Source organism: Bombyx mandarina, chromosome 12 (assembly GCF_030267445.1).
Source record: "Bombyx mandarina strain Sakado chromosome 12, ASM3026744v2".
Classification (NCBI taxonomy): domain Eukaryota; kingdom Metazoa; phylum Arthropoda; class Insecta; order Lepidoptera; family Bombycidae; genus Bombyx; species Bombyx mandarina.
Window position 1 is genome coordinate 3,025,429 of NC_143219.1, and position 17,298 is coordinate 3,042,726.

Sequence of the window (17,298 nt, forward strand, 5' to 3'; positions counted from 1 at the left end):
GCGAGATTCGAACACCGGTGCATCGCTAGATACGAATGCACCGTACGTCTTATCCTTTAGGCCACGACTACTTCAAAGTCGACTCCTTGGATCGTGCATTCGGGACTTGATACGCAATTTGTTATTTCTTAAACTTGCCTTTTTATGTAGACAACCACATAGTTCAACCCGGTGGTAATTGGTCGTCTTTCGTGGACGTCAGGGATACCAGGCTGTTCACCGATGAGCCTAAGCATCAGTCCTTCTCCAGGCTCGAAGCACCGCTTCGCTCTGTTTAAGACTTTCAACATTTTAGAAGCTTAACTTTAACTTCCGATGACTCCCATACTAAACACCGCTTGAAATGTGGATATAGTAATAGTAGGAGGTTTCCGATCTATTTATACCGTGAAGCCCTCATTCTTAGGGTTTAAGGGTTGGACAATTGCATATAAATACAATACAATGAAATTTCCGACCTCTAATCGCAATATGCGAGTGGTGATGAGGTGGCATATGGACTTCGGAAGCCACACAACACAAGCCGTATCGTAAGTTCGTACACAAGTTTACTAAAAAAAAACTTAATTATTCGTTATTTTTCGTCTTTTTTTTTAAACCTATGCTGATAGCCTTTAGAGGCTATTTCAGCTTCGCCCTAACATGTAGATGAGCTCACGGGGCTCAAACCGGTGTGTGCTAACACTGACCCAAGCAAGAGCACTGCTTCGCAAAATCTACCACCGGATCGGAAACGCGACCCACTGAGAAGATCCAGCGAGAAACTCAGCGAGCTGATGCATGGGTTAGGTTGCACGTCGACCTCTTTGTCGAGTTCGACGAGTACGGTTACCGTGGTCCCTAAGCCTGCTCCTAGTGTTATGTTATGGTGGGCTGTGTCTATGGGTTAATTCGCTCGTCGAGGCCTTCGTCGGTAGCGGCGGGTTCGATGAGGACGGTGACCGGTGCTTGTGGTACCTAAAAGCACCGTGAATGGATCGGGAGGATCCGTAATGACGTGTTTTGGGCGACGTCGACTGTTTACCATTCGGTCTACAGGATCGGGTATGTAATTTCCAGCGGCCAAAACAAGAGGGTTCTCATGTCGTGCTGCAAAGTGGCGCAATTATGCCGACTGTAGATACTTACTGACTGATACCGTTCCAGGTCATCATGGAGATCCACGCTCTTTAGGAACCATAATTTTCGTCACAATCGATACCTTTCTAACACGCTTTTATTATCTTACTATGTATGTACGTATGTTTGCACGTGTGTATTAGGTATTTTTTAACGTCATTTTCACCAACTTATATAATAATTTTAGTGCCCGTATATTTGTAAATGATTTCGTAAGATTAAGAGGGTAAGGCAATTTGTTCAAATTAAATAAATAAACTGACGATTTAATGTTAAAATGTTTTGAATGTAAAGCTTAAACGCGCGCTCGGAGGACATGTTGTGCCAGTGAGTAAGCCCTGTGAGCAGTCGTGACTCATTTCCGATTCGAATTCCAGATGACGTCATAGGGTGTGCGCCCGCGCTCCGTCGAGAACGCATTCCGTATTAGAAACAAGAGCGCTCATTGGTCTGTTAAGTGTCACGTTATTTTTATGTCAAAATAATGTAATAAGATTTGAAATTAAAGAATGTTGATTGGTTTAAAAGTGTCGAGAACGTTTTTTTTTAGTTGGCAACAAGTTGTCGTTTTTAAATTTTAATTAAATTTTAAGGCATCGTGTACTTAAGTATTGTTAATACGACTTGAATAAATTTTGAACAGACAATATATTTAAAAAAAACTAATAAAAATAAATTATATTTTTTTTGTCATGTGGAGATCGCTGGACCTACGCGTTGGGGGCGGTAGGCGGGGCAAATCTGAGTTGAACCGACTAAAGCCTCAGTCTTGCTCAAAAACCGGCACCCGAACCTGGGATCAAACAGGATTCATCGTTTGAGGCGGGTTGGATCAAGGTGACGCGCTTTGAGCGGTTACTATGTACCCCCGCCACCTTGCCTCCGAATCGGAATAAATGGTTCAGTATTCATAGCACAATTTAAAAAAAAAAACGATGAGATCTTAAAGGTATCTTATTCTAAAGTGCGATTGGAATTATAGAATAGTCAAAGAGCGGCCATAAATGTTCGAAGTGAAATTTTATCTTGAATTCTTAGGAAATTGAAGAAGAAAAATTATCTAGGATTAACAGTCTGAATGTGGAACTAGATTGCCAGCAGATATGATGAAATTATTATGTCTATGACTCAAACCTTAAAAAGCGGTTTTTTTTTATAAAGGCATTAAGGATAAAAGTAAATGAAACGAGATGAAATGGGATGAAATAAAGTGTTAGTAGATGGTTTACTGCTACTTTACTGGATTCTGATTGTCTGTTCCAGCGGATTTTTTGTAAGAACTCAGTGGGCTTGTTTCATTTTCCCATATGCAGTTAATAATTACACATTCAAACCTGAAGAAATACTAAATTAACAAAATGAAACAATCAATACAGCTTCGCTCCCGCGTTTCCCGCTATAACGTTCATCAGTAAGAATTACCAACATGCCAAAAAAAATTATCATTAGGTACCTACCTAATCCACCAATCCACCGGTTCGTTTATATGATGACAATTTATACACTGGTAACAATAAATAAACGGAATAAACAAAGTGTGAAGATTATTAAATAAAGTATAGGATCGCGTGCTATACGCAGTTAAACTTCATTAATTAATCAGAAATGAGCAGAAAAACGCGTCACGCCGCTGTAGGCGCGCGCGCGTTTTTACAGCCGCTCATCACCCGGAAATGCACGCGTGTGCTCACAATCAGTTTTTTATTTATTTTGAAATCACATAAATTTCTAATAATAATAAGATTCAGTGCATTGGCCTCTTTAATAGATAATAAAATCATTTAACCTCTTTGTAAATTAATTTCGTTTCGTCCTGTCCGTTAAATTTTAAAATTGAATTTCAAACACAGATAAAAAATAATTAATTTTGAAATCTAATTGGACTTTTTGGCGGGAGCACGAGCGCGAACCTGTGTGAATTGTTTTATTTGTTAATTTAGTGTCTCTTTGGGGTTAACCGCGTAATAACGGTGGTTTATTAACTGTTTAGAACAGGTGAAAATACGCCAATGTGGTAAAATAAAACAGTCACTGGACGTAACTTCTCGAATTCTTCCAAAAAGTCAACCAAAGTCTTTGTAAATAATTGCCATTTTTTACAGTTGATTTTGTTGATTACAATCTTCACTACAAATCAAAATCACCTCATTTCAACCATATCATTTTCACTACATCTTATTCTTCAAATAACAGAATTTATTAATGATTAGGTCTAATACTTTTACCTTTTCTGTTGCAAAGCAGAACTACTACTGAATTATATAACCTTACATACATACGACCAAGCGTATTCGTTCGCGAACTAGTTTAGTGAAAGGGGAATTCCTTAAATGAAACAAAGCTCAAATAAATATTAAAATAATTAAATGACAACATTAATCGGTGGGATAAAAAATTAGTTGACAAGGATAGGAGGAAAATGACCTTTGCCTATTTATATATAGATTCTATATTATTTTTGCAGGAATTTACTCTAAGTCTAATATTGATCAGCCACAAATTATTCAAGCGTTTGACCTCAGAACGGTTGTACAAAGTTGGGTCGTCGCCTCCATCTGCGCACATCGTGAACTTAGGACAGGGCACACGGTCAAGTTCACGCTGTGACGTGTCCGACAATAACACATTGTAAATAGACATGTTTTAACAAAAACCGACCTCAAATAGGAAAAAAGGTATTCCAAAACAAACTGATATACACTAAAAACAATAATCATCGAAATCCGTTGGCGTGATATTGAGTTATTGAGTTATTCATCTATTTGTCGCGCACGTACTTAATGCAAATTTAAGACATATGGTTTTCTCGTGAATACCACTATCAGAAATGGACTAAATTGAAATGGGACCACACGGGAAGCGTCAGCTTTTTAATAAAAAAAGAATCATCAAAATTGATTCGGCCAGTCAAAAGCTATGAAGTAAAAAACATACAGTCGAATTGAGAGGCTCCTCCTTTTTTGAAGTCGATTAAAAAACTAACTCACCGGATACATAACTCGATCCTAGTAACAGTGTCCAAATAGGCATCGTGGAGAGCCGACCATAATAAAAACACAAAACACAAAAAAAAAAACGGACTTTATATTTGGAGCTTCTATCGCAATTAAATTCGCATATTTTTCTACATGACTAATTTTACTATTTGTGATAAAAGCTGATAACTCAAATTATTATTAACGTCAATAAATATTTTAAGGCAAACTAAAGTATGTATAGCAAGCATAACACGGGAACGTTGTACCAAAAATAATCTTCCGATTATGACATGTTTTCGATAAGGTATATTTTGTTGTATTCATAACGCGAAGAGAGTTTATGCTGGTTTGTCCCCGTGATATTCTCCTTGCGAAGGGGCGCGGCGCCGGCGGTTCGGTGTCGTTGTCCGTGCGACTTTGTTGCAAGGTGCCTTTCGATTATCTGTTTGTATAAATTAATACAACACTATGTAAATTAAACGTTGACAAAGATATTATTTCGGGCATTTTTTAAGAAAGATATTAATGTATTGGCTCAGCGAGTTGAAGTCGACTTGGTATAAATACCAAATCTCCCAGAAGAGAATGCGTTAGCCCACTGAGTTCGCGTTCCCGATCCGGTGATAGATTCCGCGAAGCACTGCTCTTGCTAGGACCAGTGTTAGCAACATACCCGGTTACAGCCCCGTGAGCTCACCTACCCGTCAAGGAGAGGCTGAAATAGCCTCTCAAGGCTATCAGCATAGGCAGGAAAAAATGCAGTTAGAACAACATCCCTAGCGGCAAACGTAGGCAAACATTCCAACTGCATACAAATTTGAGTTAACTTTTACGCTAACGAGAACGTTAAAATACTCGCACTAAGCACACGGTTCGTGTTATGATTAATACACAAGCATAGGTAGGAAAAAAAAAGAGAATGCGCGTAAGTATATACATATAATTATTAGTGTTTGGTTTCTTCAAGCAGTCGTATCACTTGATCGACACAATTATATAACACAGGTGGTAGGTATGTAGGTACCTACCGATCTACTTATTCTTAGATTTCTGATATATTCAAAAGTTAAGTGAAGTTAAGTAAAAAATATATTAAAGTAAAAAATAATAATATTAAAGTTTCGATTGAAAGTAAACGTTTACTAATATTAATCTTTATTGCACTCTACGCTGTGCAAAAATGAAAAGGGAGTCAAAATAGATCGATCAAAACAAAAGACAACATTAAACGGAGAAATAGAAAGATAGGAACAAAGTGTATGAATAAAGAACCTCTTCTTGAAGTAGGCTATAAATAAACTAATGTGTAATATGATCGTTGTTGTGTCAATTAACTGTGGTTATTTGTGATTTATACGCCTCCCGGTTCGTAAAACATGATTCGTAAAACGATATTTTGTTCTTGACATGAAAAAAAATGTTTTACGTTTGGTAACAGAAATAATTTGCAACTTTCAAAATGGAAAATTACTTTACCCTACCATTACCATTACAATGGTTTTAAATAATTACTGACTTATAAATAGCATTGAAATTCACTTTGTTACGTCCATAAACTACGGCCCACCTTATAGTGAGTGGTTACCGTCGCCCATAGACTTCAGCAATGCCAGGGGCAGAGCCAAGCCGCGGCTTACTGTTGAGTACTCTCCACAAGCCTCGTTTGAAGAAGGACAAGTCATAGCGCTTGGGAAACACCGTGAAGGCGAGCTCATACCAAAGCCGGATCCGGATGGTACGTGGCAAAAAAGATCTTTGGAAACGCACTGTGGATGACCGCAGTGGCTCCAAGTAGTATGGATGAACTCTACTCCGGTGGCGGGCGGTGCGATAGTAAAAACGAGATAATGGAATCATCTCAAACAATTCCTCAGATCTATTTATATCTTAATTAGAAAGGTTTGAAAAAGCTTAATTTTATATATCAAAGAAGTAACCACTAGTTCACCTCGAGAATAGTTAATATTTAGCTAAAAAAATACGGTACGTACTTTAAAAACGTTACGACTTTATGGTTGTATGAACAGATAATGTATTTTTTGCTTAGGCAGTGAGCCTAGTATTTGAATCAATTTAATGCAGTCTTGCCAGCCATAGCAGAACCCGAGCCTTTCCCAGATCTTATAATTTATGTTCTTTTTATTTTGACTTTCACATAAATATTTGACATATAATTTATTCTTGACAGAAATTAAAATAGAGAGTTTGAACAATTTCTTTTCATTCAATGATAACGGTGTGAGACATTTTGTTGTTAAATCTATATCACTAGCATAAAACAAAGTCGCTTTCTCTGTCCCTATATCTGTCTGTCCCTATGTATGCTTAAATCTTTAAAACTACGCAACGGATTTTGATGCGGTTTTTTTAATAGATAGAGTGATTGAAGAGGAAGGTTTTTAGGTATAATAACATCCATTAAATAGTGGAGAAATCAATAATAAATTACAGTTTCCGAAGCGAAGCGAGGGCGGGTCGCTAGTATTTATGTATATAAAAATGAATTGCTGTTTGTTAGTCTCGCTAAAAGTCGAGAACGGCTGGACCGGTTTGGCTCATTTTGGTCTTAAATTACTTGTGGAAGCCCAGAGAAGGTTTAAAAGGTAGATAAATATGAAAATGCTCGGAATTAAATAAAAATAACAAGTTTGGTTTTTCTTTTGATGTGTCCCCCGTCGGACGGATTCCTTTTGTTTGTTTTTAAGTTTATTTTATACAAAAGCTTAGGTCTGTTATTTATCGATTGAGGCACTACGAAATCTGTCGGGTCAGCTAGTAAATAAATAAAAGACTAGTGTTGCACTTCCTTCACATCCAACTAAATAAGAAAAGCATATTTAATAAGCGCATTTGCAGAGTAACTACAATACAAAATATGATACAAAAATTAACGAAAATTATTTTAAAAATTTTTACGTATTTTATTGATTTATGAACCGGCAGCATATTGATTACTGCGATTTAAATGCAAACATGGATGCTTCGCGCTAATTGCGATCATTGTTTCATAGTTCCTTAACGCATCCGTTGTATTGGATTGCAACTTGACCATTATATCGTGATGCACGCGACTGTTTTTCATCGGTGCACTAGAGCGGGTGACGGGAGAAAAATGCGGAATTATGTTACACTGAAATAAAACGGTATCTACATTTTTTTTGATGCGACGGGTCAACGTACCTTTGTTGCTTTTGCGCCTAGTCATTATGTAGAAGAAAAAAAAATGTGTTTGTGTGCAAGTCACACACGGTAGAAGTGAAACTTGTATAAATAAGAATAATCGCAAGGGTCAGCCGCCATCCACTCCGCAGTGCAATGGATGGAGCAGTCTCACCCTGAGGGAACCGCCTGCATGATCACGGTATATCTACGCCAACTGTGTAACATCTCGTCATCGCGATTCAGGAATTGTTGAATTTACGTGCAGCGACTCTGTTGATAACAAACTAAATAGAAATAATTGTAAATCATCTTTTATAGTATGAGGTAGCGCCCTCTGTGAATTGATATTTTAACTTCACGTTTCCTTTTTTCGTTTCATCGAGTTTGAAATCACATCACAACGATTCTAAAGAAGTTTCACTTCAAAAAGTTAGGTATTAAGAGTTTCAAAAGTAACAAGCACTACAACTATGAATGTATCTACAATAATACTAGTTACTTAAGAAATGTCAATTGAATTTAGTGTTCCCATAAAAACAAGACATGTAAAAAATGATATAAAATATTCATTGCTTCTGTGAATATTTTGAGTGCTTATCATTTCGGAATGAAAAGCGTTTCATCGCATCAGGCGCAATCTTTTCTTTCTTCGTCCATCCATTTCCATGACCATCGTCGTTATTGTTTCCATTGATCTAGGATTTTCCTCAATGAGCAAACGAGCTCATACCGATTAATTGACGTTAAAATATTGCCTGAGTCTTTGGCATAACAATAAAAACTCCTCTAGCTCTTTTCATTCTTAAAACCGAAATAGATGACAGCTTCAGGACAGAAACAGATATTGCTCTCGAGTTCACAAATACATGTTCTTCTCGTTCTTCTTGTCTTTATCCTACATGTTATTATGTGGGGTTCTTATCGTATTGCATAGGGTTTTGAAATGTGTTTTGCATACGGCCACCCGCCTGATGTTAATCCTTGGCTAACGTCTCCAGTAGTATATCCATTGCAGCGTGCCATTGGGGTAATTACGTACCGAGAAGCTGAAATAGTCTCTCAAGGCTATCAGCATAGATAGGAAATAAAAAAAATAAAAAGTGCCATTAGGAGGAAGTTTTCTGTTTAATCTTTTGGTATTTCCTTTAATTCTTCATCCGTTTTATGATTTTCTTTCATTGTTATAAACATTCATTAGTTCAGAGCTCTTAATACATCTATTGTTATTAAACACGTTCAACCAATAAGACGGTTAATCCCTTTACTAGCATTTAGTTAACTAACATGCTAAAAAGCGGTGCGAGTGTTATGTATATAAAAATCTTCAGTTATTAAAATACACATAATATATGTACATGATCTATTATACGAAAAACGATATGAATCGAAACGAGATGAAATTGATTAATTCGATACTTTAATCAATTGGGATGTAATTAAATGAAACAAGATGAAATCGGATGTTTTAAAGTTTCAGTAAAATGGTAGTTATTTGCTGAGATTCCAGTGGACCATTTAGAAGAACTCGAGAAGCGTCTTTTTTTTTTATTGCTAAGATTAGTGAACGAGCTCATGGCCCATATGATGTGTATTCGCTGGTTACGGCAGTCTACAGATATCTACAACGTAAATGTGCTTACCCAGTCTTTTCAGTAAAATGGCCCGCCCTTAAACCGAAACGCACTAAGGATGCGTGACAGAAATAGACAGAGTGGTGGTACTTATCTGTGCTGACGCCGTCCGAAGGCGTCCTACCACCAGTAAATAAGCAAATTATAATTTTTGAAGGTTTGACTTTTACTGCACAATGTTATCCCTCACCGTGAATGTCGATCGTGAACATTTGTCAAGTAAGCATTTCATTAGAAAAATTGGTACCCGCCCGCAGCATTTGAACACCGGTGCATCGCAAGATACGAATGCATCGGACGTCTTATCCTTTAGGCCACGAGTAGCCGCTTTGTTTCGTTTTCCCACATTTGTATACATTCACAGTTGCTGAACAGTTATAAAGAATCGTTATTACACATTTAAACCTGAAGGAACAATAATTAGCGATTCATACAATTTCTAGAAACTATTGATATGGTTTACGAATTACGTACTTTTTCATTAGATTCAGTTTTGTTCCTTGTTAAATTAAACATTACTGGTATGTATTTACAAAATAAGCGACTGTATGGGCTTAGTTTTCGTTGCCTAATCTATAGGTATATCAACCAAAAAACTTGACATTTGACATTTTTGACAATTGACATTAATGTCATTATTAGATATTTTTCACTTTTTTATTCTAGTAATCTAGTTGAAAAAATGTGGTACATATGTATGTACTTAATGTATTTTAAAACGATTTAAACAATTCTCGTATAAATTTCATTTAAGATTTTTTTGTAAGCTATGGTATATGTAACTAAAATTCAAAGCAGAAATATAAAATATTGATCATTTGTAAAAATGTGGAGAAATTTGAGTTATGCTATATTTTTGCTGTCGTGGTATGTATAAAAAAATAGAATTTATAACCTAAGTAGACTTATTTTATACATTTTAAATTTATTTATTTCTGATAGGTTGACATTTGACTGAATGTTGTAGATTTTCATAAAAATAATGTCATATAAATCAGAAATATTGGCAGGCTTGATATGTGTCATTAATAATAATTATGTTTGTTTGCAGTTTTTTCATTTAAATTAGTTACACCTATTTATCGGTACAGTAAATTTGAAATAAAAACAAGACATACTCAGTAACAACACAAAGACTGACTAACTGGCAAACAAACCCAGACCCATAGAGCAATACAGTGTAACAGGACAAGCACTAGTCAAATCTACAAAGAAACATCCTATAAGTTAATCATCATCATCATCAACAAGAATAGCAAAAAGAAAAAGATATGGGTGTCCTTATATTCAGTGGTTATATAGTTGAGATACTCTCCTTAATTAGTCACCCAATTAAAATTTTAACTGAATGATCATATATAAAATTTGCCTGCAATTGAGATATAAAAAAATATGTCTATGATTGCAAAAGCTTTTTTTATTTATATTTTATATATACAATTGTAAAAATAAACCGTCATCAATTGTAATGGCTACTAGTAATCACCAGTTGCTACCAATTACAACTTGATCACAAACTCCTCTGCACTGTCTTTCATGAGTTCCTTCTGTTAATCCTTCTTCAAATGAGGTTTAAAAAACACCTAAGCAGCAGCCCAGCTATCCCCGATGTCCATGAGTATAGGTGACCACTATACTATAAGACAGACAACGTCATCACTGTTAAGGCAAAAAATTAATCAAACTTGATTGAAAGGGTTTAAATTTAACTTTGCAGTTTTACATACGCAGAACTAAGCGACACAAAAAATAATGAGTGGGATTTTCTAATATTCACGCAACACTGGCCAGCGACTATATGCAGAATATGGATGGAGAAACCTACGCACTCTTGTATTATGCCACATGAGCAGAATTCATGGACTATTCATGGTATATGGCCAAATAAAAATCACTCCATGGGACCATTTTTCTGTAATAAGACTTGGTTATTTGACCCTGATCAAGTTAAACCCATTGAAACAGACTTGGAAGAATCTTGGGGCAATATTGAGAAAGGTCAGTGTAAATGTATCATCATATTATTATATGAGGTTCATATATACATATGTGCATATATATATATGCATGCATACATGAACATGTTTTTAAATGAAAATGTAAGATAGATGGCCACAGTTGACATTAATAGATTTTGTCTCAGTTTTGAATGTTATTTAGAATTTATAATTTTTTTTAGTGATATTTTATATGTTTTGCTTAGCCTTGACAGCAATACTGCCATCTCCACATTATGTAAATTATGCTATTAATTGATGTAATTCTGAGTTACACATAAAAACTTTTGATGCTTATTACAGAACAATCATTATACAGTTTATGGGCCCACGAATGGACAAAACACGGTACTTGCGCCGCGTCAATCGAGCCCCTTAACTGCGAGCTGAAATACTTCACGAAAGGGTTAGAATGGCTGAAAAAGTATACCATGAAAAATATTTTGAACAATGCAGGTATCACCCCTTCAGACATGAAAGAGTACAAAGCTATTGATTTTCATAATGCTGTGAAAACTAAACTTGGATTTAAACCAATGGTTGAATGTCACAAAGTTGACGGTAAACAATTTTTGTTTGAAATACGCATATGCTTCTCAAAGTCACTTGAATTGATTGACTGTGAAGATACACATATGACTAATACGGATATTATTACGAATTGTAAGTCAACTGAAGGGATTATATATCCGGTAAATGAGAAACCACCCAAAAGATATTTGATACAGCTTCATAGATTATTGTCATGGTTACGTTGGTTCACAGTGTAAATACTATTTATTCGCTACAAAGAAGCCTTCAAGCCAATCTACACTTATCCTAGTGAAACAGGTCAAGCCTCTGAGCCCCCCATACATCCCATAAAAATTATAAATTTTTACATCAAACAAGGCAATTAATTAAAACTTCTATTTGCGTGTCTCTTGGTGTGCTGCAGTATTTCATTTTTCAATTAACTCAACAACTTGGGTAAAAACACCATTCAAACCAATTTTCGTAATTTATCTACATCATGTATAAAGTGGCAAGAATGTCAGCTTCGCGTCAGAAAAAGCATGATGGTAGTATTTACCCTAACTTCCAATGACGCCATACCACCAGTAAATACGATTTTGTTTTTTATTAGTCATATTGCTTCATAGCGGAAGCAGTAGATATGCTAAGTACACTCTTCAAAGTTGTGTGGGAATTAAAATGATTATATTATCTGACACATGATTCGAACACAAGCATAGTCGCTTCGCTTGAAACGACTACACCGTGTCTTTTCTGTTAGGCCACAATGATTCTAGTTAATATTTTTTTGAAATAAAATGATGGCACTTAAGTAAGTACTTAAAAACGTTAAAGGCATAGAACAGTACCTACTTAATTAAAGTTTACAACATTTTAAAGGATTAAAGTTAATCATTATTGGAGAAGTGCTTAGACAATTATTTTTTATTAGCGGAATTATTAAATAATTAAAAAAAATCATCAACATGAAATATAAACAATTAATTAATCAATATGTTTTAAGTTCATACTTTATGACTTTCATATTTTATTTTAATATTTAATGAAATCTGTAAGTACCTATTCCTAACAACAATACCTGATAATTTCCTATAAAGCTCTTTTACTTCTTTGATATTAATTCCAAATCAAGATTTTTTCTAACAATTTTAATCAAATTACTGTATATATTTCATTGATCTGTGTTTCCCATTATTATGGGAGTCATAATTTGGCCTGAATTATCTATTTATCCTTTGTATAAATTTGTACTAATGTTTGAATGTAGTTAACAAACAATCATAACTCATGATATTATTTGTAACCTACCGATTTACGAACTTCTCTATATCAGTTTGTTGTTTAGTAGCCCTGATTTGTACAATGGGCCTAGGTGTGACCAGATTGATGTCAATATCTTTAAGTACTTTGTGTTCAATTGGTGTACATTGTACATTTGTCTTGTATGTATATGATAGTGATACCCATAACTTAAAGAAATACTAGCTTCAGTATGAAAATCAAATGTGGAACGCAGGAGGTGTTGTCGTTTCGTTTTATTTTATTTTCGTTTTAAATATACTGAAACTGAATGGATTTGATATGAAAAGGTTGACATAAAAAAGCGCAGCATAATCATTGAATCCTAGCCAAAATTATTAATTGTTAATATAGGATAACAAGATCAATCAAAACAGGATATATTATTACATTAATATTATAGCCAACATTTTCATATTTTATTACATTATTATTACGATTTGATTATTTAAATATATTTTATAATTATTGCACATATTCATTCAATGTTTACATGCAAATCATTTTACGATAAGTATCTGTAATATGTATATTTTTGAAATAAAAATTTAATATGCACCACAAATCTTTATTTCCCAAATGGATATTAATTTGTATAACCCATGTCCTGTTTTGTGACACTCAGGCCTATTCTGAAGATAAACTGAGTTATTGTTCTAACTACTGTCCTTGGCTTTTCGAGACTATAATCACTGCAGATGGTACAAGACCTGAAATTGACATGAATAAATTACTTATACTATAAATCAGGGGCTCCCAAACTCATTTTGTCTACTGCCCACTTTGAGAATAAATTATTATATAGCGCCCCCATTTTTTCAACTACTTAAAAACCACTATAGGGTGAGCTCAGTCGGTGTCTAAGAGTCCTTCTAGATGAAATAACAAATCGCCTACACAACGCCCCCATTTGTTTTGGGTCTCTTACTGCCCCCCTTAGCCCTGCAGCGCTCACACGGGGGCGTTATCGCCCACTTTGGGAAAGACTGCTATAAATAAACTTATATACTGGGTGTTAGGAGACCGCTTTCAAAATCGAAGACAGACGATAGTACTCATGACATCTTTGATGATGGGACGGAAAAAAGTCAATACTGATTTTTTAAAAAAACATATTTTTAAAACGTTTTATTAGATTTTTTTGCGCGATAGTGTCACGATGAACCAGTTTGTTTGCTCATTGTCTAGGTGTTTATTATCTATTTACGTTTATAAGTATATGTAGGTTATAATGTTTGTCTCTGGTACCTATAGCCCAGGGAATTCTAATTTGGGGCTTGATACATGATTTGTTCCCAGTTATTATTATTATTACATGGCAGTACTTACAAAATAGGGGATAAGTAATATTATGCCAATCGGTAATCATCATAATAAAAAATATATAACTAATTATATTTTACCCAAAAAATCCAGAGGTTTATCATAATCTTCACTGGTAAATACTTTTTTTGGAAATGTGGTCATTAATTTGTAGTTATCTGATTGTGCATATTCATGTGCATGCATTTGTAAATACAGTCTGTAAAAAAGTAAACAATGTATTAATATAAGTATTACTTAATACAAATGTATGAGTTTTTATAAACAAAACCAAAGTCAAACATATGGATAATAGATAATCACAATATGGTGTTGTGAATTCCTATTTGAACATTGGGAAATCTGTTATTGCATACAATTATTTTCTATTTAATAGATGAGCAATTAGCTTGATCTACACATTGATAGCAAAAAAAGGAAATGGTTTTATAAATGTTAAAAAAGAAATTGCACATACAAGTTTGTGACATAATTTAAGAGATCATGATGTTCTGACTACACTACACTTGGGGTCACAGACAGCCACAAGTCATGTTATAGTTTACATTTATTTGTTACCGAAACATTGTTTCTAAGTGTATACTATATATAGGTATATACATGTTACATTTAAATTAACATTACATCATTGGAAATACATTAAGTTGGTTTTTTTTGCCATTACTATAGACTTTTAGCAAATGTTTTTATATTTACCGTACTGCAGACAACTGTTCTTTAGCTCCAAATGTCTGTGAAAGAGCCCTTCCGTCCGGTAATCGCAGTTGTATTCTTGCTTGCTCATATGACACTTTGGGGTTTGGAGCTGTTGTTGGTATGGTGGCAGGGGTGGGTGCTGGGACTGAGGGTGGTGCCGTTTTTCCTAATGCTGCTAATCTGAGAATTGAGGTTTTTTTACTAAATTAACAATGCAATCAAAGCATAGTTTGTGTTTAACTGATTCATTGAAATTTGTATTTGAAAAATTCATTAATCAATGACATGTATATTGCAATATAATAAATGGTAGATAATTGTCAGAAGCTTTGGCAAAAAAAAAAACCACCTGGCCAATAAAGGTTATGCACAAAATTATCATTATCGTTAAAAGGTGGATTTGGTTTGCTTGTTTGTCACAGAGAAACCTACTTTCTAGCCTGTTTGTCCGCTTCTATTTGAGCACGGACACGTTCTCTAGCCTTCTGGTCTTCAATTTTCTCCATCCTTCGTTGTTCAACCAGTTTTTGCATCTCTTGCTCTTGAAGTCGTTGCTTGGCATCTTGTAATTCTTTACCAGACTTGATTCGATCACGTTCACGATCAAGAGCTTCAGCCTGAAAATGAACATATTATCTTCTTTTTTTTTTTTTGGTTGATGGTTCATGCTCCAGCTGTCGATAATTATTTCACTGTCAGTCACATAACATATAAATTATATGTGAAATAAGCCACTACTTAAACACCACATCAACTACACCAGTCTCTCAATTGTACGGTAAGAATAGTTCCTTGTTACACTAAAATAAAATAATAGTTTTGCATTATAAATAGGCAAGGTGGTCCCAATGCAGTTATTGGACAATATCATATTCATTTTATATTTAGTCTGTTAATGATACTAAACTAAAAATCTTCCCCAATGTGCCAATAAATTTTCAATCTAATATTGTTACATATACACAAACAACTCTGACAATATTCTATAATCATGAAATTGTTTTAACTTAGAAAACTCAACTTTACACCAGAGCCATAAAATTATTCCAAAAATACATCTCATATTATTTTTATAGAGATATAAAGTTGAAAATTGGCATGGATTTATAATAAATATGGTAAAAAGTGATTTAGCACAAAATGCAAGTTACAACATTTATGCTTTCTCCTGTCGATATAATCAGTAATGTGTAGAACTAAGTTAAGTTTTTATTTATTGTTAGAATTATGTTTTAAGCTTAGTGAGTAGGAAATATTCAGTATTTAATCTAACAAATCTATTATGAAATTTTAGTGATACCTTTTCTCTCTCTTCTCTTTCCTTACGCTTTTGTTTCATTCTCTCTTCTAGGAGCGCCAGTTGCGCCTTCTTTTCCTCTTCAGTTAATGGTTTTTTTTCTTCAGTAGACTCTGAGAAACTACTGTGATTCGTTTTTGCGGCGTGGTACTCAATCTCATCTTGATTTTTGAACAGCTTCCCACATTCGTCGCATTTTAAAGACTTAGCATCACTTTCTTCTGCTGTAGGAGTCTCAGTCGAAGGAGCCGGAGTTGAATCAGGGACAGGTGCTGAAGACTCGCCAGCTTGTGAATTAGAGGGTTCCGAGGATACTGCGAGGTCCTCAGCATGAGCCAAAAGCCACTCCATGGCAGGCTCTACACCCTTATAATTGGTCACGGCTAAAGCTTTTTCTCTAAAAACACAAATCATTGTGAATTGTTTTAATTTGGTATAACCTCCAATAATTTATAAGTGTAAATACATACGCTCGTTCTTTGGGAAAACCCATCTCGATCAATGTCTGTATTTCTGCCATTATTTAAGTTTGCAAATAGTATGTTTATCGTGAAATTAGCAACCTTTTATTTCCAATTCTAATCATTACTCAGTCCACCCGTCAACGGTTCTGTGACAGACAGCAACTGACAAGTGAACCTTGTCACTTGTCATGGGTGTCGTTGTCACTCCTGAAGTTAATAAGTACCTACCTACAAAATACTAACTCTGTGTTGTCACTAAATTAATAGGTCTATGCTAAATTACAATATCCAACTTTATCCAAGTGTCATCACAGGCTTATAATAATATAATGGTTTTGTGCAAGTAAAAAATTAGAAGTAGAGGATAAAAGACATGATTTTTTGTTTATTCTTATTCTCCTGCTCTATGTCAGTATCGAGATTGTCGTTTCACGATGTCCCCGAGATGTCCGATGTCCAGATGGGTGGACGAGCTCACAGCCCACCTGGTGTTAAGTGGTTACTGGAGCCCATAGACATCCACAACGTAAATGCGCCACCCATCTTGAGATACAAGTTCTAAGGTCTCATGTATGGTTACAACGGCTTCTCCCTTCAAACCGAAACGCATTACTGCTTCACGGCAGAAATAGGCAGGGTGGTGGTGGTACCCACCCGCGCGGACTCACAAGAGGTCCTACCACCAGTAATTACGCAAATTATAATTTTGCGGGTGTCATTTTTATTACACGATGTTATTCCTTCAAAGTGGAAGTCAATCGTGAACATTTGTTGAGTACGTATTTCATTAGAAAAATTGGTACCCGCCTGCGGGAT

At 35.0% G+C, this 17,298-nt stretch overlaps 2 protein-coding genes across 2 annotated transcripts; one reads left to right on the forward strand and one right to left on the reverse strand.

The window, feature by feature from the left end:
- The first annotated feature begins 9,616 nt into the window (after positions 1–9,616).
- On the forward strand, positions 9,617–13,260 carry RNaseX25 (Ribonuclease X25). The gene is made up of 3 exons (XM_028174946.2): positions 9,617–9,757; positions 10,608–10,888; positions 11,191–13,260. The coding sequence occupies exons 1-3, from the start codon at positions 9,717–9,719 to the stop codon at positions 11,655–11,657; spliced, it is 789 nt and encodes a 262-aa protein (XP_028030747.2). The 5' UTR covers positions 9,617–9,716; the 3' UTR covers positions 11,658–13,260.
- LOC114243441 (UBX domain-containing protein 1) lies at positions 13,250–16,655 on the reverse strand. Its single transcript, XM_028174945.2, has 6 exons — positions 16,489–16,655; positions 16,022–16,415; positions 15,154–15,338; positions 14,722–14,901; positions 14,106–14,224; positions 13,250–13,412 (listed from the first exon to the last, which is right to left on the reverse strand). Exons 1-6 carry the CDS (start codon positions 16,536–16,538, stop codon positions 13,363–13,365), a joined length of 978 nt encoding a protein of 325 aa, XP_028030746.2. The 5' UTR covers positions 16,539–16,655; the 3' UTR covers positions 13,250–13,362.
- Between the last annotated feature and the right edge of the window lie 643 nt (positions 16,656–17,298).